We start from the raw sequence: 22,557 nt of genomic DNA, 5'->3' as shown, positions 1-22,557 counted from the left end.
ATTAAGAATGAAAGAGGGGGCGCCTCTGTGCCTCAGTCAGTTGAGAGTCTGACTTCAGCTCAGGTCATGATCTCACAGTTCGTGGGTTTGAGCCCCACATTAGGCTCTGTGCTGACAGCTCAGAGCCTGGAGCCTGCTTCAGATTCTGTGTCTCTGTCTCTCTCTCTGCCCCTCCCCCACTCATGCTCTGTCTCTCAAAAATAAATAAAACATTAAAAATTAAAAAAAGAAGAATGAAAGAGAAGATATCACTAGAGATCTTACAGCCAGTGAAAGGACAATAAGTGAATATTACAAACAACTTTATGCTGATAAATTCAATAATCTGCATGAAACGGATAAGTTCTTTGAAAGTCATAAATTACCAAACATTCAAGATGACACTGATAGCCTGGATAGCCCTATACGCCTATTAAAGAAATTAAATTTGTGGTTAAATCCTTCCCATAGAGAAAACGCTAGGTCCGGTGGCTTTATTGGTAAGTTCTGCCAAAACCTTAAAGAAGATACTGTATTAATTCTATATAAACTTTCCCAGAAAACAGAAAAGAAGTAGGTAAGACAGATTCCAAAAACAGACCTACACATATATGGTCAATTGATTTTCAGTGAAGGTTCCGGGTAATTCAATGGGGGGAAAGGATAATCTCTTTTTAAAAATGGTGCTAGGCCAACTGGATAATGAAAAAAGAAAGAAAGCAAGCTTTGGCTATTACCTCACACCACATAGAAAACTTAACTCAAAAGGGATAGATCTAAAAGTGAGAATTAAAACCCTAAAACTTCGAGAAGAAAACAGCAGAAAATCCTTGGGGCCTTGGGTTAGGAATTATTGTTCTTCATTTACAAGTGAGGAAGCGGGCAAAGACAGGATAAGGAACTGCTGAGGCCACATAACTAGTTAGGAGGCAGAACTAGTCTTCAAACCCTAACATTCATACTCACATGGAATGTACTTGACTGGCAAGGGCTTGGGGGCTTTGTGCGGAAATGAATGAAAATGTCCATGATCTTTCCCTTCTCCTTCACGTTCTGTCCTGGTCATAGAAGTGTGCAACTCCCTCCCAGGCACACGTGACGTCCCTTGCCCCGGACGTGAGCACTGGTGTCCCCACCGTCAAAACAGACCCCTGCTTTCCACGGTCCTGGGCTGAGTTGTTCACACTGAACCGCCTGCAGTCCTCGAACCCAGCCTGTGCTTTCCCACCTCCAAGCCTGCGCTAATCACGTTCTCATCTCTGCAAGCCCACTTCCTGCTTAAATGCCGAGAAGGTTTCCACCTCCTTTAGGAAGCCCTCCTTGATGCTCTCAGCCTGCAGCTCTCCCCTCCTCTGAGCTCCCCAGGACTTTCTTGGTGCCTTTGTTAGTCTTCTCTCCCTTCCAGAAGGTAGGTGTCTTGAGGGCGGGTCCCATGTCTGAGTCACCTTTGTACCTCCCTGCACAGCACCTGCTCTGGGCCGTCCAATGGATGAATGTATCTTGAGAAGCTATCACAAGCTGGTGGTCTTTTGTTTTCGTATCTCCTTGGAAGGTCAGGCCCCAGCTCCACCCTTAGGAATGCGGAAAGGGCTCTTCTTCCATCCTTGCTATGTGAGCCTTTGTTCGGAGCCAGGCAGGCCGCGGGCACTGGGTCATCCCCTCTGTGGGAACCCCCCTCTTCTCCCTATTGCTGACACTGCGGTCTGAGCTGAAGCCCTGCCCTCCCCACACTGCAGCCTAAAAAGCACTCAGGCGAACAGTTCATACAGGCTGAAGTGTTCAGCCACTGCCTCGTAGTTTCCAAGAACTTGTTTCTTTGCCCGTGGCCCCAGGTTGGCCTGCCGTGGTAGCAAGGCAAAGACGGCAAGAGAAAACCCAAGGAAAACGGCTCTTGTGGGTTTCCCTGGTGGGGGCAGGAGTGAACCACGGCTTATGCAAAGTCATCTAATCTGTCCCCCTGCCTCTGGGGGCCGCTATTGGGCTACTTGGGGTGGACAATTATTTCTCGAATCCAGAAAGCTTTCCCCGGGTCACATATTCCCACATCTCGGAAAGGAGTTTTTGACATCCACCCTCCTTCACCCTCTGTGGGGCTTGTGCGCCTTCCTTCCTGCATCTGACTGCAGTTGGGTGTGAGGGGAGGCCAGGAAGACGACGGAAGCCTGGATCCGGGCAGAGGGAGTGAAGAGCAGACTATGTCAGGCCACTGGCCGGGCATCGGAGCTGGCACCCTGGGACAGAGTGGGGCTCAGCCTTCCTGGGGCCCCCTCCTTCCTTCTCGTCCCTGGGAACCCTGGAGTATTTCATGGAAGCCCAGGAGGCACAGAGGCCACGCCTTAGGGATGGAGGGGCACCTTCCGGTGGGAGGTCACATAGAGGTCCTTCCCTGGAAAGGGAGGCGTCCCAGCCTGTCTGTGACACAGGGACTGTGGAGAAGGCGAGGAGGGGCCCACACAGCCCTGGATGAGAGCCAAATCCCCGTGCACTTGACGGTCTCTCTCAGCACCTTCTCACGGGGCCCACAGGTCACAACCTGGAGTAGGATTTTCCCCAACCCAGACTCTTTCTGGTGCCGGGGAGGGACAGGCAAAGGGCAGTCCTGGGTAACACTGGCTCCATGACCCCTACACTATAACACCCAGGAAAGCCCTTGCTCTGCCGCTCACAGGAGTTTTGCCAAATAGAGGAGCGTGGGAGGTCTCTCTACTATGCAGACCCAACAAGTCTTCTCCGCTTTCCTACCCCGGGAAGCCACTGCTCACAGGCCTGGGCTGCAGAAGGAGGCCAGTCCTCACCCAATTTTTCCCTTGAGCCAGAACCCACCCGTCCTCCCAGCTGGAGCCTGGAATGAAGGCTCTGCACTGGGAACCTTTCCTCCACCACACCAACCCCAAGTTAACTTGCAAATGATAGGCTTGTATTAGCTTAATGTTTTAATGATGAAAGGCACAGAAAGCACTCCCTCCACACATGCCCTGGACGCCCTGGCCCTCACCCAGGTCCTCTGACCTCCTCATTCTTCCCTCTGGTGTCCACAGCAGGCCTAGCTCTTCTGCTCTCCCTCTAGGAACCCAGCTCGGGAAAACAAGGACTTGGCCTCCATGTTGCAGACAGGTTCTTTCTGGATTCCCACAAAGTAGAAAAGAAAGAAGCCCACGTAATGAGGGCGGAGGAGGTTCCCTGTCATCTGTTCAGGCACTTGGCTTGGGGTTGAGAGGCTGGATGCCCCCGCTTCTTCTCTTTCTTCCCCAAGGACTCCATGCCCTTCTGGTGGAACATCCCCGGGCTCTGGGCACTACCAGTGTGCTCCATCCTTTAGGACTGGCTCTCTGGGCCAGTGTGGGCGTCAAGAGGGAAGTTTCAGGAATCTGTCACCATCCGATGGCTGTGGGGCCAGACAGGGCCATCCCAGGGAGAGGTGGGGCTAGGAGCTAGATTCTGCAAGACAAAGCACACCAGAATATTCTGGCTGGTCCCGAAGGAGCAGCTGCCACTTCCCCTCCCACCCCTCTTACATGGTGAAGGTCACACAGAACAGGGTCAGGCCCAGGGGCTCTGCCGTCAGGGGCCATGGGTTCAAATGCAGAGACACCGCGTGCTCTCCGAGCTTGGGCAAACTCCCTCCCTGGCAACCATCTCCAAACACCTTTTTGAAAACAGTCTTTTCAGGACTAGGTGTGTGCACACGCTGGGGCGCTTTGAGAGTGGCTTCCCGAGGGCCTTGGCATAAATGCCATAGAAACAAAAGACACGCTGGTTCGGGGCTGAAAGGGCCATTTTTGCCCAAAGGTTGATTCTGAAGAGTGAAAAATGTGTAGGAGTTACTTTTCTCCCCCTTCTTCAAAATAGAAGATGTTTAAGTACTATTAAGGAAGAAATGGTTTCTTATTAACATACAGTATTTGCTTTACTGAAAAGGAGACTACTGATAAGGAAATCAGTGGGGCTTTTTGGACTTAACGTCTGTATCTGGGCAAATTTATGAAGGTGCAACACGGAAGGCAGAAGAAGCCTCTTTAGCTCTCAGCTTGAGATGTGTTGCAAGGCCATACTGGGAAGCTTGGGTGGGTGGCACATAGTCCCCTAAGCCAAGAGTTGGTTGTCAAGGATCTAAGTCAATACCTCATTTTGCAGATGGGCAAATCAAGGCCCTGGATGGCAAGAGATGGTCAGCTTAGGTAACAGAGATCCTGGAGAGCCAAGGCGGTTGGAAGAACCTGGTATCCTGACCTGCAGCCCCATCACTCTTGAGGCGACAGGGTGGGCTCCCTGCTCTGACTCTCTTTCCCTTCCCCCTTGCCAGCTTGGCCTTCTGCCAGGGCGGGACGTTTACCTATGACAATGAGGGTGGCAGTGCTGACAGCCTGGCCCAGCGTGTTCTCAGCCACTGCCTTGTACTGGCCGCTGTCCTTGGAGGAGACACTGGGGATGATGAGGGAGCACACGCCCAGCACATCAGTGCTATATACTTCCGGGTTTCCTGCCAGGCTCTGATCGTCCTTGAACCAGGTGACGCTGGGCCGGGGCCAGCCCTGCACGGCACAGCTCATGCAGCACTCACAGCCCTCAGGCAGCAGGTGGGTCCGCAGGCCCACCAGGAACCGGGGCTTCTGGCTCAGGTCAGGCTCCCGGTAGCTGGGAGCCTTCACCGTGAACCTGTCTGTGGCAGAAACCAGGGCGAGAGAGAGAGAGAGAGAGAGAGAGAGAGAGAGAGAGAAAGGTCAGCAAGCAAGGAAGGGCTGGCTGAGGCATGAGTCACATGGAATGTAGGCATTTCCTCGGTCCTTCTGCCACATCTTACCTGCACATTTGGCCCCCATGGCTTGACTCACTCTTATATCTTTTTCTTAAAATACCTTTTGGATTTTTTTTTTTCAACTACAAGCTAATACACATTCACTGTGGACAAACTAGAACATATAGAAAGTCAAAAAGGGAAAGAATAAAAACCATGCATAATTTCACTGCCTATCAACGACCAGGGCTAACATTTTGGTGTGGAATCTTCCAGACATTTTTTTTGTGTGTGTGTTTTAGAAATATGGAATCATGCATTCGATTTCATAATCTGCTTTTTCCAGTAACTACTTTGAAGGCCCACATTTCGTTAACTCTAAAACATACTTGGTTTTCAGAGAAACATTAACCTCTCTTTGCTGTATTGCCTGCAGCTGATTTGTGACCCCGCCCAAAGGCTTCCTGGACACGCGGACACCCACGACCCTCTGTTCTCTCTGGACCCACCCTGAGTCAAGGACACAGAGGCCCGTAGGCTGAGCGAGGTTCGGAGGTGGTGAGGCGGGGAGTGGGGGAGGCAGGGAGGCGGGGATGAGGGCGGGGCGGCCAGAGATACACTGAGCCAGCTTGGCCACCACTGCCTGGGTTGCCCCCCAGTGGCAGCCCGCATCCCTGAGAGCTCACCTCGATGCCGGGGGATGCACCAGGGCTGACTGGTGTCTGAGGGCTGGCTGGCCCCCAGCTCGTTCTTAGCCACCACCCGGAAGTGGTACTCGTGGCCGGGGAGCACACCCAGGAGGGTGAAGTGGTTGGTGTGCACGTGGTCGGCCACCTGGCGCCAGGGCCCGTGCGCCGAGGAGCGTGTCAGCACCTCGTAGTGCAGGGGGACATCCCCGGCCTCATCTGGAGAAGGTTCCCACTCAGCCGTCACTGTCCCAGGCACGTTCTCCTGCAGGCGGATGGGCCCGGGAGACTTCGGGCATGCTGCTCAAGAAAGCAAAGGGGGCTGAGTTCCGGGGCTACCGAGCAGGGGTCCCCAGGGCTTCTGCATGGCCCTCCCGGAGGTCCCCAAGTCTTCTGAGGTCCTGGGAGTGCAGTCTTGCCATGCAGGCAGCTAGAGCCAGAGAGAGAGCTCAGCTGGGGGTCTGCAGCTATCCCTAGAGAGTAGAAAAGCTTTCCAACCAGAATTATTTGAATTCACTCTGGTTTATAAGTCAAATGACACAGGACAGTGGAGAGGCTTCCACAAGACCAAGTTGCAGAGCCCCCATCATTAGCTGTAGGTCACTTCTGTGTTCTAGAAGCTTCTCCAGGGTGGGTGGGGGCTATGTGGGAGTCCCAGTGGGGAGGGCAACATTTATCGTGTACAAGGACCACAGACAATCCTTCCAAGGCTCATTCAGTTGAGGTAATGATGATGACTGTCTTTGCTCACTGACCCCAAATGAAGAATAACAAGTCCAGTGAAGGGCTGTGGCTTGACTGTCCCTAAGTTCCTGGGGCAGGACAACGGACCCGCACCCCGCACCCCACTCCAGACTCTCCTTCTGCCTTTTCTCCTTTCTTCAAGCTCTTAGGAATGGCTGGTGGTGTGGTCACCTTGGATTCCCTGGCATGGTAGACGAGCTGAGACCCGTGACTAGGCCAGATGGAGAGCTCCCTGCCTTGGGGAGTGGCAAACCAGTGTCGGCTGACCCTGCCTAGGCCTGCCTCACCTGCCACCCTGAGGGGGAAGCTGTAGGTAGCCTCCTTGCCCTCCAAGCTCCTCAGCACCACAGTGTAGAGGCCACTGTCTGAGAGGCTGGCCACAGGAATCAGGAGCTGGGTGAGGCCATCCTTGGTGAAGGTCACATTTCTTTTAGGCAAGGGCAAGCCATCCTTCAGCCAGGTCACCTCAGGCATGGGGGCAGCCTGGGAAATGAGAGGAAAGAAAAGTAAGCAGGGGAGGTTTTGTGGGGGTGATGGTATTTAAGCTGGGCCTAAGGGGAGAAGAGCATTCTCGGAGGGGAAATGTCTGGGCAGAATCACAGAGGTGGGAAGTGCCTCTTTAGGGAGAGGCTGGTCGAGAGGGAGTGATACAGGAAGGTATGGTAGGGGGCGGTGGGATAGTGAGGAAGCAGGACAGGGAGAGTAAGGCAAACCCCCAGCTCCCCGCGAGATCCTCTGGTACTGTACTCACTGGGCATCAGAGTCAAATGGGCATTCCAACAGTAATGAACCTCACGGGATTGTTCTGAGGACTGGAGAAGTTAGTAACACGTGGAAAGCATAGAGAAGAGGGCCAAGGAACACTCAGTGTTAAACACTCAGTGTGTGTTAGGTATTTTTGTCACCACCGTTGTCCTTATTATGGTCTCATTGTTAAGGACATGTAATTTAAATTTTTTTAAATGTTTTATTTATTTTTGAGACAGAGAGAGACAGAGCATGAGCAGGGGAGGGGCAGAGAGAGAGGGAGACACAGAATCCGAAGCAGGCTCCAGGCTCTGAGCGGTCAGCACAGAGCCTGACGCGGGGCTCGAGCTCACGAACCGTGAGATCATGACCTGAGCCGAAGTCGGACGCTTAACCGACTGAGCCACCCAGGGGCCCCAAGGACATGTAATTTTAGAGTTATGTCTGGGTTTGAGTCTGGCTCTGCCGCCTATGAGTTCCCACACAGATGATGTTGGTGACAATGATGATTCTTTCTAAAGGCTTTTAAAATTTAATTAGAGAGAGAGAGAGAGAGCAAGTGGGAGAGGGAGAGAGAAGGGGGGAGGGGCCAGGGGAGACACAGAGAGAGAGAGAGAGAGAAAGAGAATCCCAAGTAGGCTCCACACTAACAGTGTGGAGCCCAACGCGGGGCTAGAACGCATGAACCAAGAGTTGATCATGACCTGAGTCGATATTGGATGCTTAACCGACTGAGCCACCCAGGCGCCCCGACAATGATGATCTTAATAGTAATCATCATCATCATCGTAATTACTGATGGATAACACACACTGGGCACTTGCTATATGCCAGGTACTGCACATGCTTTCCATGTGTTAATTCCTTGAATCCTCAGAAAAATCCTTTGAGATAAGTTACTATTATCCCCATTTGACAGATGAGGAATTTGGAACACAGAGAGGTTAAGATATTTGTCCAAAGTCAAACGGCTAGTGAGTAATGATGCTAGAACCTGACCCCAGGCAATCTGGGCTTCCAGCCACCACACATTACTGCTACATTACACATACAGGGACAGGTGGTGTTGGTTGGGGATCATCCCGAGTCAAATGCAGGTCATGTGCTTGTACAATACTCATTCTAAGGTCAAAAGGGATTATCCATCCTGCAGGCCCCTGAATTCCCAGGCTATGTAAGGAGAGGTGGAGGAAAGTGGGCACCATAGCTTAGAGGTGCAGTGACAGAAGCTACCACTAGAGGGACTTGTAGACGAGAGCAGAGTGGCCACCCAGTGGCCAGGTCAGGGGCTGTGCCTTCAGGGAGGACCCTCTTCCTTCCTCACTTCTGGCCTGATTTGCAGCACAAGCCCTGACCACTGGCTGGGGACCAAAAAGGAGGGCGGTGGGGAAGAGAACCACAGGGCTGAATCCGGCTCTCTTGGCTGCTCTGGGCTCCCTTCTTCCCCACTCCCCATTAGATATACTCACTTCAAAGGAAACAGGCACACGAATGGTGTCCCCAGCTCTGACCATCAGCAGGTCCTCTGTGCTGGAATCCATGAGGAACTTGGGACTGACTGGAACACACAATATGGCTCGTCACCTCCCTCCACCCTTGGGCCCCAGCTCCAGGTCTCCAACAAGGTGGAGCTGGAGGGGGAAGTCTGGGCCTGACTAATTGGTGCAGAGATCTATGGTGGCAGGGGAGGCTCTGGAGGAAATGGATAGGGAGCTGGGAGGAGGATCCCGGGGGCAGGGGGGGAGCCGCAGGAGGTGGTGGGGAGCTGAGAAAGGGAAGCCATCGGGGAGAGGGTGCGGGTTAGGCCGGAACAGAGGGGGACAGTGAAAAGGTAATCCAACTCTTGTTTTGCAGAGGAGATAGATGAACACTGATCTGAGCTAGGAAGTGACAGGCTTGGGACCACACCAAGCCGGAGGCGGAACCAGGACAAGGTCCCAGGATTCTGGACTCTGGGTACACGTGCTATTCATTGTACTTGTCTTCCTTCTGGTTACTATGACAACTAGGGCCTGCTGGGATGGCCCAGGTCAGCTTGGGTCAAAGACGAGTCAGCTGTTTCCAGGGGTTAAATCCAAAGGAAAAGATCCACATTTGGGTAACAGGGAGCTGTGTGTCTTCTACTCTGAGCACGAACTGTGGGTGCTTAGTACCACTTGAGTAGCACTTATGCCTTCTTAGGTCATGGTTGGGAAGCAGCAAAGAATCCTGGAGAGAGCCTGGACTTTGGAGTCAGTCACCTGGTTTAAATCCTGGCCATGCCACCTACCAGTGGTATGACCCAGGGCCAAGGGCCTCTGACCTCAGGTTCCCTATCTGTAAATTGGGGGCAAAAATTCGAACCCTGGAGGATTTTTATGACTCGTAATGAGAAAACATTTCTGGACGGGCCTGCCTGGTCCAGTGCCGGGCTCATAATAGGTGCTTGATAAATGGCCCTTCATGAAACTGGGGAAGGGGATCCTGGCTGAGCAAGTGCACGGACGCTGCTCAGAGGCCCTCTCAGGAAGGGGGCACAGGAAGAGCAAGGAGGTGGCACTCACCGGTAACAGGCATGGCTTGCACTAATGCATCCAGGGCAGTGGGCTGGCCGTGGCCCCCGTTGTTAACTGCTGTCACCCTCATGAAGTAGCCCTCTTGGGGCCGTAGCCCTTTGACTGTGAAGGTGGTGACCGGCACGGTGCCCGTATGGCATGGGCTCCATTGCAGACTGTCTGAGCCACGCAGCTCCACCACATATCCCTGGGCTTCGTCCCCATCCTGAGCATCCGGCTGCGCCCAGCTCAAGGTGATGCTGGTGTTCGACGTATCTGTGACTTGGAGGTCCCTCACGGGCCCTGGGGGTCCTGGCCAGGTACCACGGGAATGTCAGGAACGGCATCACCCTCTCTTGAGGGAGGCCACTCAGTGTGGATATTCATTCGTTTTCATGCGGGAGGCTGGGTATCTCTTTCACTTAAGGATTCTGCCCCTAGACTTCCCTAGAGCAGGTACCTGGAACCACACCCTTACTCTGTCCTATACTCTGCCTCAGCTACGCACCACAGATCCCAGGTCACCTGCTCCAGAAAGCTTTCCCCACCTCAGTCCACTCATTCAGCCACCTGCCAACCCACTTCCCCTAACTGCCCTTCTGTATTTCCTGGAATGGGGTATTTTCGTTGATGGCCTCGTGGGCTCCAAGATCCCTGAAGGCTAGAATTCTATCTTTTGGTTCTGAGCTCTGAGTTAGTCAAGACCACCTTTTGGGCACTCAGTCCATGCTTACTCTTCACCTGTTAAATGGGAAGGAAAATAACAGGCCCTATGCACCCACAGGGGTTGTGATGTGTGCAAAGAAAGGGCTCTGTGAATTGCACAGCAGTCTCTCAGGCCTGGTTGCCCACTGGAATCATGTAGGGGGAGCCTTATAAACACTGATGCCTAGATCCCACCCCCAGAAACGTGCATTTCATTAGTCTGGGGTGCAGCCCAGGCAGCAGGATTTTTAAGAGCTGTCCACGTGTTTCCAAATCCGGGCTAGGGCAGTGCTTCTCAAACTTGAATTTGTTTACAAACTGCCTGGGGATTTGGTTAAGACTACAGATCCTAATTCGGCAGCCTGGGTGAGGGCTGAGATTCTGCATTCCTAGCAAGTCCCCAGGTAATGCTGCTGGCCCATGGACCATGCTTCGTAGCAAGGGTCTAGGACAGGTAGGGACTGGGGTGGCTAATGTGGGGCGCTGCTTACGCTGCTTGCTGTCTCCATTCCCTAGTAGCGATGAGAGAGGGAGAGAGATTGGTAAACTAGGACCGGGTTGGTCCACTTGCAAGGGATAAAATCTTCCCCCTCTCATCCCCTCCACTCCACACTCTGCCCTTTCTAGGACTAAAACTTAGATGCCACTGGGTCCATTCAACTTGTACAACGTTCTGTTCCTGCTGGGTTCGTTTCAACAGACCTGACACCTACCGTGTGTGCCCTGTGGGGATACAAAAGTACTCTCAAGGTGTGGACCACCTGGCCAACCCAGGAGCTGCCAGAAATGTGCCGCTCCCTCCATGGCTTGTCATTAGCAGACTCGTAAGGGGATAAGAGGCTCATAAGAGGTATACAGAGGAGCGTCTTCCAAGTTGTATGTCTTGGGGTGAGGTTTTGGATAGGTGTTTTGTGGAAAAGGTATTCTCTCCTCAAATTTGGGAAATCTGGCTCAAACTAGAACAGGACCCTTTCCTGTAGGACTTGGAAATATCAGAGGCTAGATGTTATAAATATCTGTGGTTGTTTTGGTGGTGGTGGTTGTTGTTATGAACATCTTTGATCACAGAACTTTTTGGCTGTCTGTGTTGTTCTCAACATCATGATGCTCTGACATCTCTCTGTGCATGGAGGTCTGAAATCACAGACAGGGAAATGCTGTTCGAGGCTGAATGTTTCTCAAGGGCAGAGACCAGGATTTATTTACCTAGTTGCGGGCACAGTGTTAGCCACCTTGAAGGGCAAATATCTGCTGTTTGGAGAGTCAATGGTGAGGTTCCACTGTGACCTCCCACCTGCCCCACAGAGATGATGACCCTTCACTGGGGTGGGGGGACAGTTATAAGACTGGAATGAGTCCTTGAGAGCTGACCTGCTCAGAACCTGAAGAGTGAGCAAAGTGATCTTAGGAAGGGCTTCTTCTAATCCCCACTGCCTGGCCCCTGGGCCTGTCTGATCTCAACTTGGGGCCTTATGTCTCCCCCAGGCCCCTAAAATATGCCTCACCCCAGAGGCCTTCCGACCTTTGTCTTCCAGCCTTCCTGACCGTTTCCTTCAGGACTGGCCCTGACCTACGGCCCCAGTCCTGTCCCGCAGGCTTCAGAGCTGTCCCCTGCGTCTCACCACCACCACCCCCAACCTGGGTTGGTGCCCTACTTACTCATGGGGTCCCGAGCAAAGACAGCATCTGATGGGGGTCCAGGCTCTCCGGGGCCAGAGGGAGCCACAGCCGTGACCCGGAACTGATATTGACAGCCCTGCCGCATGTCCACCACGGTCCACTTCCTGCCTGTGAGAAGCCAACCCCACATTAGTCCCACCGTGACAGGACCAGGTGATGGGGACACAGATGGCGCCACCAAGCTCTGGAAAAGACCAAACCTAGGGTACTAACACCTTCCTCCTCTCCAGGCAGCCAGCTACCGGTGACTCGGTTCTCTCCAAGGTGAAAACAACACTGCTCAAGACGTCAGAGGCCCTAATCCTTGTCTGGTTCTGTCACTAACCTGCTGGTGGTCTTGGACAAGTGCCTTAATCTCTCTGGTTCTCTCTGCTTTACAGAGTTATAAGAGTTGTTATAAATATATATATTTATAAATAAGAATGACTAAATAGGGAAGTTGGAAGAATGCCCTTAGTTCCAAACCCTTTTTCCAGAGATGAGGGAACTGAGGCCCTGAGAGGCCTCTGCTCCTAAGTCGCACAGCCCTGGCTAGAAACCTGGTCTCCTGACAACCCGCCTTGAACCTGGTCTTTCTCCTGCAAACTTGGCTTGGACTTTTCTGAGTTCTTTCCGATCTCAGAAAGCAGTTTCTTGGAAACCGTAGGGAAGTTAATGGGATAGGGGACACTTCTCCCCATCTTATGGATGAGGAAGGTAAGATCTAGAGAAAAGAGCGCATTGCCTGAGGTCCAGGCCCGAAGGAAAGGGGTTAGTGCTAGCAGCTCCATCTCTGGCTCCCATCCTGAGACTTCTGGAACCCTCTCCAGGGTTTCCTAACCTTGGCACTATTGGCATTTGTAGCCAAATAGTTCTTTGGGGGCGTGGGGATGGGGAGAGGGGTGTGGCCCTGTGTATCGTAGGATGTTTAGTGGCGTCTCTGGCCTCTACCCCCCACCTTCCCACACTTCAGTTATGACAACCCCAAATTGCCAGAGAATTGCCAAATGCCCGCAGGGGGCGAGACTACCCCAAGTGAGACCCACTGTACTAACGGGATCGGGCGCGATGGTGCCACAGGACCCTGGAGCCCAGAGGTCACGTAGGGAAGCTTTGGGCCAGGATAACTCAGAGCGCCCATTCTGGCCCACTCACCAGGCACGGGCTGCGCATTTACTGCTGTCCAGGTGTTACTCCCCTTCTTGCGCTTCTCGATCAGGTAGCCCAGGATGTGGGCACTGCCGGGGCCCCGAGGTGCCGTCCACGTCAGTGTGATGCCCTGGCTGGAGGCTGACTGGATGGCTGGGGTGGAAGGGGGCCCGGGGAGAGCTGGGGGCAGAGAAGGTGCAGATCAGCCCAGCGGCTGATCACAGTGCCAGCTCACAGTGAGGTCCTGGGGGCCACACTCTGCTCTTTCCTAGGGAGCGTCAGGGGGCTGAGCCAGCCTGCCCTAGGACACTGTTCTGGCTGTGGCCTGGGAGCCTAGAGGCTGCCCTGAGGCCCCTCAGCTTCAAGTTCCCTCCAGATGGAGGGCATCTGCTGGGGAATGGTGCTTGCCCCACCCACGCTCCTGAGAACACGGGCTCTGCTTGTCCACCCCTACTCCCAGAGAGCCAGGGCCGCGAGAAGACCCCATAAATCTTGCTTCCTGATCGCCCGCCAGATCCCCAAGGAAGCTGACGTAAGGAGTCTCCACAGTGCTCTAGAAGGGCCCCAAGACCCCCGGTGTCCCTCAGTGTCTGGGGCAGCCCCGCCTACTCTCTGGGCACAGCGGAGAGCCCGGGAGTGTTAGAGCCCTCTTACCCTCGGGAGCCACCAGCACCTCTGTGGACTCCAGGGCCTCCCCGGGCCCCTCAGAGGTCACAGCCCGCACTCGGAAGGTGTATTTCTTGCCCTGCTCCACGTGGGTATCGGTGAAGGTGGTGGTGCCTGCGGGGGGCTCGCCCACCTTCAGCCAAGTGCTTCTGCCAGCCTGCCGCCTCTCCACCACGTAGTGCTCCAAGGCCCGGCCCCCGTCGTCCTGGGGGGGCCGCCAGTGGAGGCAGACACCAGCCCCCTGGCAGTCCTGTGCCTCCAGGGGACCTTGTGGGGGCTGGGGCTTGTCTGGGGTCCCACCGAGAGGAGCAGGAAGAGAAGGGGGGGTCAAAGGAGCTGGAGGGGAGTGGCGCTAGACTGCCCCCCTCATCAGCGGATAAGCCTGCAGTGGGGTAGAATGTCCAGAGGGCCTTGGGCATTACCTGGAGGTGTCCCCGGTCTCCACCCCCAACACACACACACAGACCCACAGGGGTGACGTGGAACGTGCCACCGTGGCTGCCCCTGCTCCGCGCTAACTTGCTGCCACCACTCAAGGCCGGGTGCGTTAGCTCCCGGGGCTGGACGCATTCTCCCGGAGAAGCACAACCAGAGGGAGCCCAGCCCTGTATTTATCTAAACTGCTTCTTCCTGACCAGTCTGAGAGGGGGAGAAAGGACAAGGTGGAGAAGGTCTGGATCTTAAACAGCATGCAAATGAGGATCTGAGCCCGGGGACCGCACTCTGGGCCTGCTCCTCCTGGCAGGGAGGTTCCAGAAGCCCAGGACCCTCAGGCCTTGGCTGGGGAGAAGGCTGGGGCTGGCACCTATAACTTGCAGGGTGAGCTCGGCCTGGACGGAGCCTCCCTCGCTCCTCAGCGTCACGCTGTACTGGCCACGGTCCTTCCTGCCAGCGCTAGGGAGGCACAGCCGAGTGAAGCCGTCCCCCAGGGCCACCTGGACCCCCCGGCTGCTGCCGCTGCCCACCAGCTCAGCTCCGTCCTTCTTCCAGGCAGCCTGAACTGGGAGGTGGCTCTGGAAGGGGATCTTCACTGTCACCGGCTTCCCAGCCTTGACCACCAAGGGCTCTCTCAGTTTCTCTGTCACATCTGGAGCGATGACGGGGCGATCTAGAGACACAACGGGGCAAGGGCGTCAAACGGCAGCCTGGGCACCGCGCACCTGGGGGGTGGGGACACAAGGACCCGGAGAAGGAAATGTGGCCGAGAGTAAAGACCCCTCCCCAAGAGGACTAACAAGGGGACGAATGGGCTTCATCTGCTGCAGGAAGGACTAGGATTAGACCTCTCTTCCTGACAGAGGGTAGGGAGAGTGTGGGTCGGCTTTTTAAAATCACCTTCTCAGACTGAGGATGAGATTCGTCACTGGCTGCAGACAAGCACACAGTCAGGTGTCTAAAGGGGGAGCATACCACCTGGTGCAAAGGGGCTGCTGAGCAGGGCAGGGCGGAGCCTCACCATGGACACTCAGGGTGGCCTCGCTCCGCTGGTTGCCGGCTACGAAGGTGTACCTCCCAGCCTGGGGCCCCTGCACATGGGCAATGAGGAGCCTGTGCACGAGACCATCTTGCTCAAAAGTTACTCCATCCTGGGCGCTGAGCTGGAAACAAGGGCCACAGAAGAGCCTGTCATCCCCACCCCTGCCCAGCTCCTCCAGGCACCCCCGGGGTAAGCAGAGGCCCCTCCCACAAACTGGCTGGAAAAGCACGGGGGCAGGCAGTACCTTGACTCCATCTTTAAACCAGGCACCGGGGCCCAGGTCACGGGTGAGGGTACAGGAGAGGACAGCGGCCTCTCCCTGCTGTACTTCCAGGTCAGCCAGGCTCTTGGAGAAGTAGCTCATGGGGCCTGGAGATACACAGAGGGAGTTTGGGGGGGCTAGCCACCCAAGGATTCCCCCTAAGGCCCAGCCTCCCAGACCATGGCCTGCACTGTGCCCTGGGAGGCCACCACATCCTGCCAGCTGGGCTCAGCAAAGCCAAACCTTCCATTTCTTCTCAGCAGGACCTAGGCTTGTATGGGAGACCTGGGACGCAAGGTAGATGAGGGGCCCCTTGAGTCACATGGGTGGGAAGTCTGAGGTCTGAGTGGCTCACACAGAGCATTTCAACAGCTCTAGTTCTTTGGACATAGGATGTTAAGACAGAGACCCAGAGACCTCTGGGCCCCACGCCGCCTGGATCCCACCTGCACAAGGAAGAAGAGGCTGCTTCCTAGATGGGAAGAGATCCCTAAAAATGGGGGGAGGGGCGCCAGCAGGGACAAACTCCTGGGGCTGGAGACAGAATTGAGACCGACCCAGTCATTCCAGTTGCCCTTGGCTCTACCCCACTGGAGCCATTCCCCTGAGAAATACTTACCTTGGGCCTCCTTGGAGAAAGCGTCAGTGCCACGCTTGGATCTGGATCTGGTACTCGGGGTGGCATCCCTCCCCTGGCCATAGATGTCTGACCTGCCGTCCTTGCCACCTCTCCTGCTGCCAAGATGACTTGGGGGCTCTTGGCTCCAGTCTTCGTGCAGAGTCACCCCTCCGCTCCCTCTGCTGTCTCCTCCCAGTGGCTGCCCCAAGCCTCTGCCCTCCTCTGCTCCCCTTCTCTTTGCTGTCCCAGCCTCCACCCCTGACTGTCTCAGGGACCTGCTTCTGAGCTGGCCAGGCCTTCTGTCTGACCCACCACACTCTTCTGCTCCCCATCCCTCATATTCCTTTTGGGCGCCTGGACCCTGGGCCTTGTCATTCTCAGCCTCCAGGGACCCTCTTTCTCCTCTATGTCCTTTGTCTGGCTGAAAGCCCATGCCCTGGATGCCCCCTGATCTGTCTACAGAGTCTTTTCTGCCAAAGGGCCCATCGAGGCTATTCCAGGCTCCCTGAGGCCCTAAATCCCCAGGTTTTTGGGTGAAGCCATTCTCCCTATAAGTGGAATTCTCTTCCTCCAGGACACCTGAGTCCCCTGGGCCAATAGACCTGCCCCTTCCAGGACCTGACCCTTTGCTATCCAGGAACCATGGGCCTTGACGCCCACCAGCTCCTTCTTGGCCCGGAGCACCCTTCCTGCTCCTGGAGCCATCATGGGTCCCACTGAAAGTGGGATCTTTCTCCTGCAGAGATCTGGAAGCTCTGGAACCTGGGGACTGATTCCCAGCACCTGTGCTACCTTGGCCAAATCCCTGGTCTTCCCTGTCTAGGGCCCCAGTGTGGCTTACACCTTGTCCATCAGCAGAACCTGATGCTGACTTATTCCTTTCCCCAGGCATCCGGTTGCTGTCCAGAACCTGGCCTGTACCCACTGAACTCCTCCATGCAGCTCCCATCCTTCTGCCTTCCACCTGTGAGTCCCCACCTCCCCGAGGTGCAAATCCCCCAAGACCAGCTGCTCTACCCCTGTCTGATGTTCCTGGGCCTGCTTTCCAGAAGTCCTGCTCATGTCCACATTCCAGAGCAGCCACATCTGCCCAGGTCTCACCCTCCATTGCGCCCTGACCATCAGGAAACCCAGAAGCCCCCATACCCCCTGCTTGATCTGCAGACCCACCCTCCCTACTGGGAGGCTCTCTGCCCCCAGGAGACCCTGGGATTCCAGCAGCATCTTGCCACTCTCTGACACCTGATTTTCCCATAGAGCCGACAGCCCCCGGCGCCTCAGGGACCCCTGAGGTTCCAGAGCCCCCGAGACCCTTCCTGGAGTCCTGCCCACCTGAAAGACTCTGTGACCCTCCTTGAATCCCCAACACCCCTGCGCCCGAAGGGTCGTCCCTGCATGCTGCACCATCTGTAGTTGCTGGCATCCCCGTCGTCCTAGAGCCCAGTCCTGGATGTGCCCCTTTCAAATGCCTCATTCCTCTGCCCCTCTCTGAGCCATCTTTGGAGTTTGTGCCACCATCAGCCCCTTCGGACGCTGTCCAGTATCTTGACCCTTGCCCTATGGCTTCTTGGTCTCTGGGTACACCCTCATCCCCCACTCCAGCCGGTGTGCCTGTTACTCTGAAACTCCCTGAACCATCTCTGTAGCCCACCTCACCTTCTGACCCCATTTTTTCAGATACCCCTGAGCTTCCCCTATAATCTGCCTCATTTCCTGACCCCAGTCCCTCAGTACCCCCCAAATCACCCCTATAGCCTGCTTCACCCCCTGACCAGATTCTGCCAGAACTTCCCAAACCATCCTTATAACCTGCCTCATCCCCTAACCCGATTCTCCCAGAACCCCCCAGACCATCCCTATAATCTGCCTCACCCCCTGATTTGATTCTCCCAGAAACCCCCAAACCATCCTTATAACCGGGCTCATATCCTGACCCCATTCTCCCAGAACCCCCCAAGCCATCCTCATAGCCTGCCTTACCCCCTGACTCCATTCTCCCAGAACTCCCCAAGCCGTCCCCATAACCTGCTTCACCCTTTGACCGAATTCTTTCAGAATTTCCCAAGCCATCCCCATAGCCTGCCTTACCCCCTGAACCCATTCTCCCAGAACCCTCCAAGCCATCACCATAGCCAGCCTTACCCCCTGACCCCATTCTCCCAGAACCCTCCAAGCCATCCCCTAAGCCTGCCTTACCCCCTGACCCCATTCTCCCAGAATCCTCCAAGCCATCCCCATAGCCTGCCTTACCCCCTGACCCCATTTTCCCAGAACCCTCCAAGCCATCCCCATAGCCTGCCTTACCCCCTGACCCCATTCTCCCAGAACCCTCCAAGCCATCCCCATAGCCTGCCTTACCCCCTGACCCCATTCTCCCAGAACCCTCCAAGCCATCCCCTAAGCCTGCCTTACCCCCTGACCCCATTCTCCCAGAACCCTCCAAGCCATCCCCATAGCCTGCCTTACCCCCTGACTCCATTCTCCCAGAACCCTCCAAGCCATCCCCTAAGCCTGCCTTACCCCCTGACCCCATTCTCCCAGAACCCTCCAAGCCATCCCCATAGCCTGCCTTACCCCCTGACTCCATTCTCCCAGAACCCTCCAAGCCATCCCCTAAGCCTGCCTTACCCCCTGACCCCATTCTCCCAGAACCCTCCAAGCCATCCCCATAGCCTGCCTTACCCCCTGACCCCATTCTCCCAGAACCCTCCAAGCCATCCCCTAAGCCTGCCTTACCCCCTGACCCCATTCTCCCAGAACCCTCCAAGCCATCCCCATAGCCTGCCTTACCCCCTGACTCCATTCTCCCAGAACCCTCCAAGCCATCCCCTAAGCCTGCCTTACCCCCTGACCCCATTCTCCCAGAACCCTCCAAGCCATCCCCATAGCCTGCCTTACCCCCTGACCCCATTCTCCCAGAACCCTCCAAGCCATCCCCATAGCCTGCCTTACCCCCTGACCCCATTCTCCCAGAACCCTCCAAGCCATCCCCATAGCCTGCCTTACCCCCTGACCCCATTCTCCCAGAACCCTCCAAGCCATCCCCATAGCCTGCCTTACCCCCTGACCCCATTCTCCCAGAACCCTCCAAGCCATCCCCATAGCCTGCCTTACCCCCTGACCCCATTCTCCCAGAACCCTCCAAGCCATCCCCTAAGCCTGCCTTACCCCCTGACCCCATTCTCCCAGAACCCTCCAAGCCATCCCCATAGCCTGCCTTACCCCCTGACTCCATTCTCCCAGAACCCTCCAAGCCATCCCCTAAGCCTGCCTTACCCCCTGACCCCATTCTCCCAGAACCCTCCAAGCCATCCCCATAGCCTGCCTTACCCCCTGACCCCATTCTCCCAGAACCCTCCAAGCCATCCCCATAGCCTGCCTTACCCCCTGACTCCATTCTCCCAGAACCCTCCAAGCCATCCCCTAAGCCTGCCTTACCCCCTGACCCCATTCTCCCAGAACCCTCCAAGCCATCCCCATAGCCTGCCTTACCCCCTGACCCCATTCTTCCAGAACCCTCCAAGCCATCCCCATAGCCTGCCTTACCCCCTGACCCCATTCTCCCAGAACCCTCCAAGCCATCCCCTAAGCCTGCCTTACCCCCTGACCCCATTCTCCCAGAACCTTCCAAGCCATCCCCGTAGCCTGCCTTACCCCCTGACCCCATTTTCCCAGAACCCTCCAAGCCATCCCCTAAGCCTGCCTTACCCCCTGACCCCATTCTCCCAGAACCCCCCAAGCCATCCCCATAGCCTGCCTTACCCCCTGACCCCATTCTTCCAGAACCCTCCAAGCCATCCCCATAGCCTGCCTTACCCCTTGACCCCATTCCCCCAGAATCCTCCAAGCCATCATCATAACCTGACCCGATTCTCCCAGAACCCTCCAAGCCACCCTTATAGCCTGCCCCACCCCCCATCCTCATTCTCCCAGAACCCCCCAAGTCATCCCCATAACCTGCCTCACCCTCTGACCCCATTCTTCCAGAACCCCCCAGACCATCCCTATAACCTATTTCACCCTCTGATCCAATTCTCCCAGAACCCCCCAAACCATCCTTATAACCTTCCCCACCCCCCATTCCCATTCTCCCAGAACCCTCCAAGCCATCCCCATAGCCTGCCTTACCCCCTGACCCCATTCTCCCAGAACCCCCCAAGCCATCCCCATAGCCTGCCTTACCCCTTGACCCCATTCCCCCAGAATCCTCCAAGCCATCATCATAACCTGACCCGATTCTCCCAGAACCCTCCAAGCCACCCTTATAACCTGCCCCACCCCCCATCCTCATTCTCCCAGAACCCCCCAAGTCATCCCCATAACCTGCCTCACCCTCTGACCCCATTCTTCCAGAACCCCCCAGACCATCCCTATAACCTATTTCACCCTCTGACCCAATTCTCCCAGAACCCCCCAAACCATCCTTATAACCTTCCCCACCCCCCATTCCCATTCTCCCAGAACCCTCCAAGCCATCCCCATAACCTGTATCACCCTGTGACCCCATTCTCCCAGAACTCCCCAAACCATCCTTATAACCTGCCTCACCCCCCATCCTCATTCTCCCAGGATCCCTGAAGCCTTCCCCATAACCTGCCTTACCCCCTGACCCCATTTTCCCAGAACCCCCCAGACCATAACTATAACCTATCTCACCCCCTGACCCCATTCTCCCAGAACCCCCTAAGCCATCCCCATAACCTGCCTCACCCCCTGACCCCATTCTCCCAGAACCCCCCAGACCATCTCTATAACCTATCTCACCCCCTGACCCCATTCTCCCAGAACCCCCTAAGCCATCCCCATAACCTGCCTCACCCCCTGACCCCATTCTCCCAGAACCCCCTAAGCCATCCCCATAACCTGCCTCACCCCCTGACCCCATTTTCCCAGAACCCCCCAGACCATCCCTATAACCTATCTCACCCCCTGACCCAATTCTCCCAGAACCCTCCAAACCATCCTTATGATCTGCCTTACCCACTGAACCCATTCCCTCAGGAGCTCCCAGATCTTTCCTATAGCCCACCTCGTCTATAAGCCCTATTCCCCCAGAGGGCCCAATACTATCCTTATAACCTGCCTCACCCCCTGGCCCGATCCCCCCAGGCCCAAGACCCCCTGACCTTTCTCCATAAGCTGTTCTCCTTCCAATTTGCTGAGGCTCTCGAATTCCTGATCCACCCCCATAACCCGGCACATCACCAGAGCCATAATCCCCCTGGCTCTTGGAACTGGCCCCAGCATGAGGAGCTAGTGCCTCAGGGAACCTGGTATCATCCCAATGACCAGCTCCAGCTCCAGAGGCCCTAGCACCAAGGTCCCTGGTCCTATCCCCATCATTCACTTTGCCTCCTGCCTTCAGATACCCTGGCTCCATGGCTCCTGCTCCCCCAGAGCCATCTTCATGGCCTCCTTCTCCAAAGGCCCCCAGAGACCCCGAGGCTCTGAAGTCCCCATAGTCTCCAGTCTGACCCCAGGGTCTTATTCTTCCAGAGACCCCTGGTTCTGCTTCCGCATGTCCCTCCCCAACAGTCTCCACTGTTGTAGAGGCCCCGTGGCCACCTCTACCTACAGACCTCACTGTCCCAGGACTCCCTAGGCCACCATGAGAATGATGCCTTCCCCCAGGGCCAGTATCCCCTTGGCCTCTGGATGCATCCCTGGCCTCTGGATGTATCCTGGCTTCATCCATGGGCCCTCTTTCAGGGCTACCTGAGCCACTCTTGAGACTAGCAAGTTTCCCAGACCCCCTTATTGCAGGACCAGAACCATCTTTGTTTCCAGACCACATTTCCCCAGGTATCCCTGAGCCATGCATATAACCACCCCCTTCCTCAGACTCTGTTCCCCCGGGTGTCCCAGAGGCAACTCTACAACCAGTGCCATGACCAGATCCCATTTCTCCTGACGTCGCTGAGCCATCACTATAACCAGCCGCATTTTCAAGACCTAGTTCCCTGGCATACCCTAAGCCACCACCATACCTAGATCCTATTCTCCTTGCACCTCCTAAGCCATCCTCATAGCCTGTCTCACCTCTGGGTCTTTGTCCTCTGGAGGCCCCTGACCCATTCCAGAAGTCTGGTTCAGAACCTGTTGTCCCTGGACCTCTTAACCCATCAGGGTCTCCTAGTGTCCTCCCAGACCCCTGAGCACCCAGGCTTGGAGACCCAATTAGTCTGTGGCTTCTGGTATCCACCCCCTGACCAGATCTCATCAGTCCAGCCCCTTGGGCACCACCCACACCACCATCCCCTACACTAGACCCCAACATTCCAGGCCCATGGTGAGCCCCAGTTTTGCTGAGGCTGGACCCTGTGTCATCCCAAGGACCTGTGCTCTCAGACTCTATTCTGCCACTACCCTCTGCTCCCCACTGCCCTGCTGTCCAGCTTTGTGAATACTGGAGGCTTCCGGAGTCATGCCCTGCCTCACCCAAGCCCCCTGCTGTCTCCTGGCCCTCCCTTCCCCGGAGTCCCTGTAGGCCCTTTTCCCAGCCCCCAGGACCTCCTGGGCCCCCAGGGCTAGTTTTGTAGCCCTTTCCCCCACCCACAGACTTCCCTGGGCCACGATCATCTGCCTGTAGTGAACC

General features: G+C 55.7%; 1 protein-coding gene across 1 annotated transcript in view; it reads right to left on the bottom strand.

Moving 5' to 3' along the window:
* Nucleotides 1–2,873: 2,873 nt before the first annotated feature.
* IGFN1 (immunoglobulin like and fibronectin type III domain containing 1) overlaps nucleotides 2,874–22,557 on the bottom strand; it is a 31,217-nt gene continuing 11,533 nt past the window's right edge. The window contains exons 12-24 of the mRNA XM_042976535.1: nucleotides 15,963–16,080; nucleotides 15,326–15,450; nucleotides 15,061–15,202; nucleotides 14,410–14,712; nucleotides 13,593–13,892; nucleotides 12,945–13,118; nucleotides 11,790–11,918; nucleotides 9,435–9,737; nucleotides 8,361–8,449; nucleotides 6,432–6,627; nucleotides 5,401–5,700; nucleotides 4,313–4,639; nucleotides 2,874–3,417 (exon numbers count right to left, since the gene is read on the bottom strand). Of these exons, the coding sequence (XP_042832469.1) occupies nucleotides 3,404–3,417; nucleotides 4,313–4,639; nucleotides 5,401–5,700; nucleotides 6,432–6,627; nucleotides 8,361–8,449; nucleotides 9,435–9,737; nucleotides 11,790–11,918; nucleotides 12,945–13,118; nucleotides 13,593–13,892; nucleotides 14,410–14,712; nucleotides 15,061–15,202; nucleotides 15,326–15,450; nucleotides 15,963–16,080 (2,520 nt within the window). The 3' untranslated portion in view covers nucleotides 2,874–3,403. The remainder of the gene's footprint in view (nucleotides 3,418–4,312; nucleotides 4,640–5,400; nucleotides 5,701–6,431; nucleotides 6,628–8,360; nucleotides 8,450–9,434; nucleotides 9,738–11,789; nucleotides 11,919–12,944; nucleotides 13,119–13,592; nucleotides 13,893–14,409; nucleotides 14,713–15,060; nucleotides 15,203–15,325; nucleotides 15,451–15,962; nucleotides 16,081–22,557) is intronic.

Source organism: Panthera tigris, chromosome F3 (assembly GCF_018350195.1).
Source record: "Panthera tigris isolate Pti1 chromosome F3, P.tigris_Pti1_mat1.1, whole genome shotgun sequence".
NCBI classification, from domain to species: domain Eukaryota; kingdom Metazoa; phylum Chordata; class Mammalia; order Carnivora; family Felidae; genus Panthera; species Panthera tigris.
Note: the sequence above shows the minus strand (reverse complement) of the source record. Positions and strands in the feature narration are given on the sequence as shown.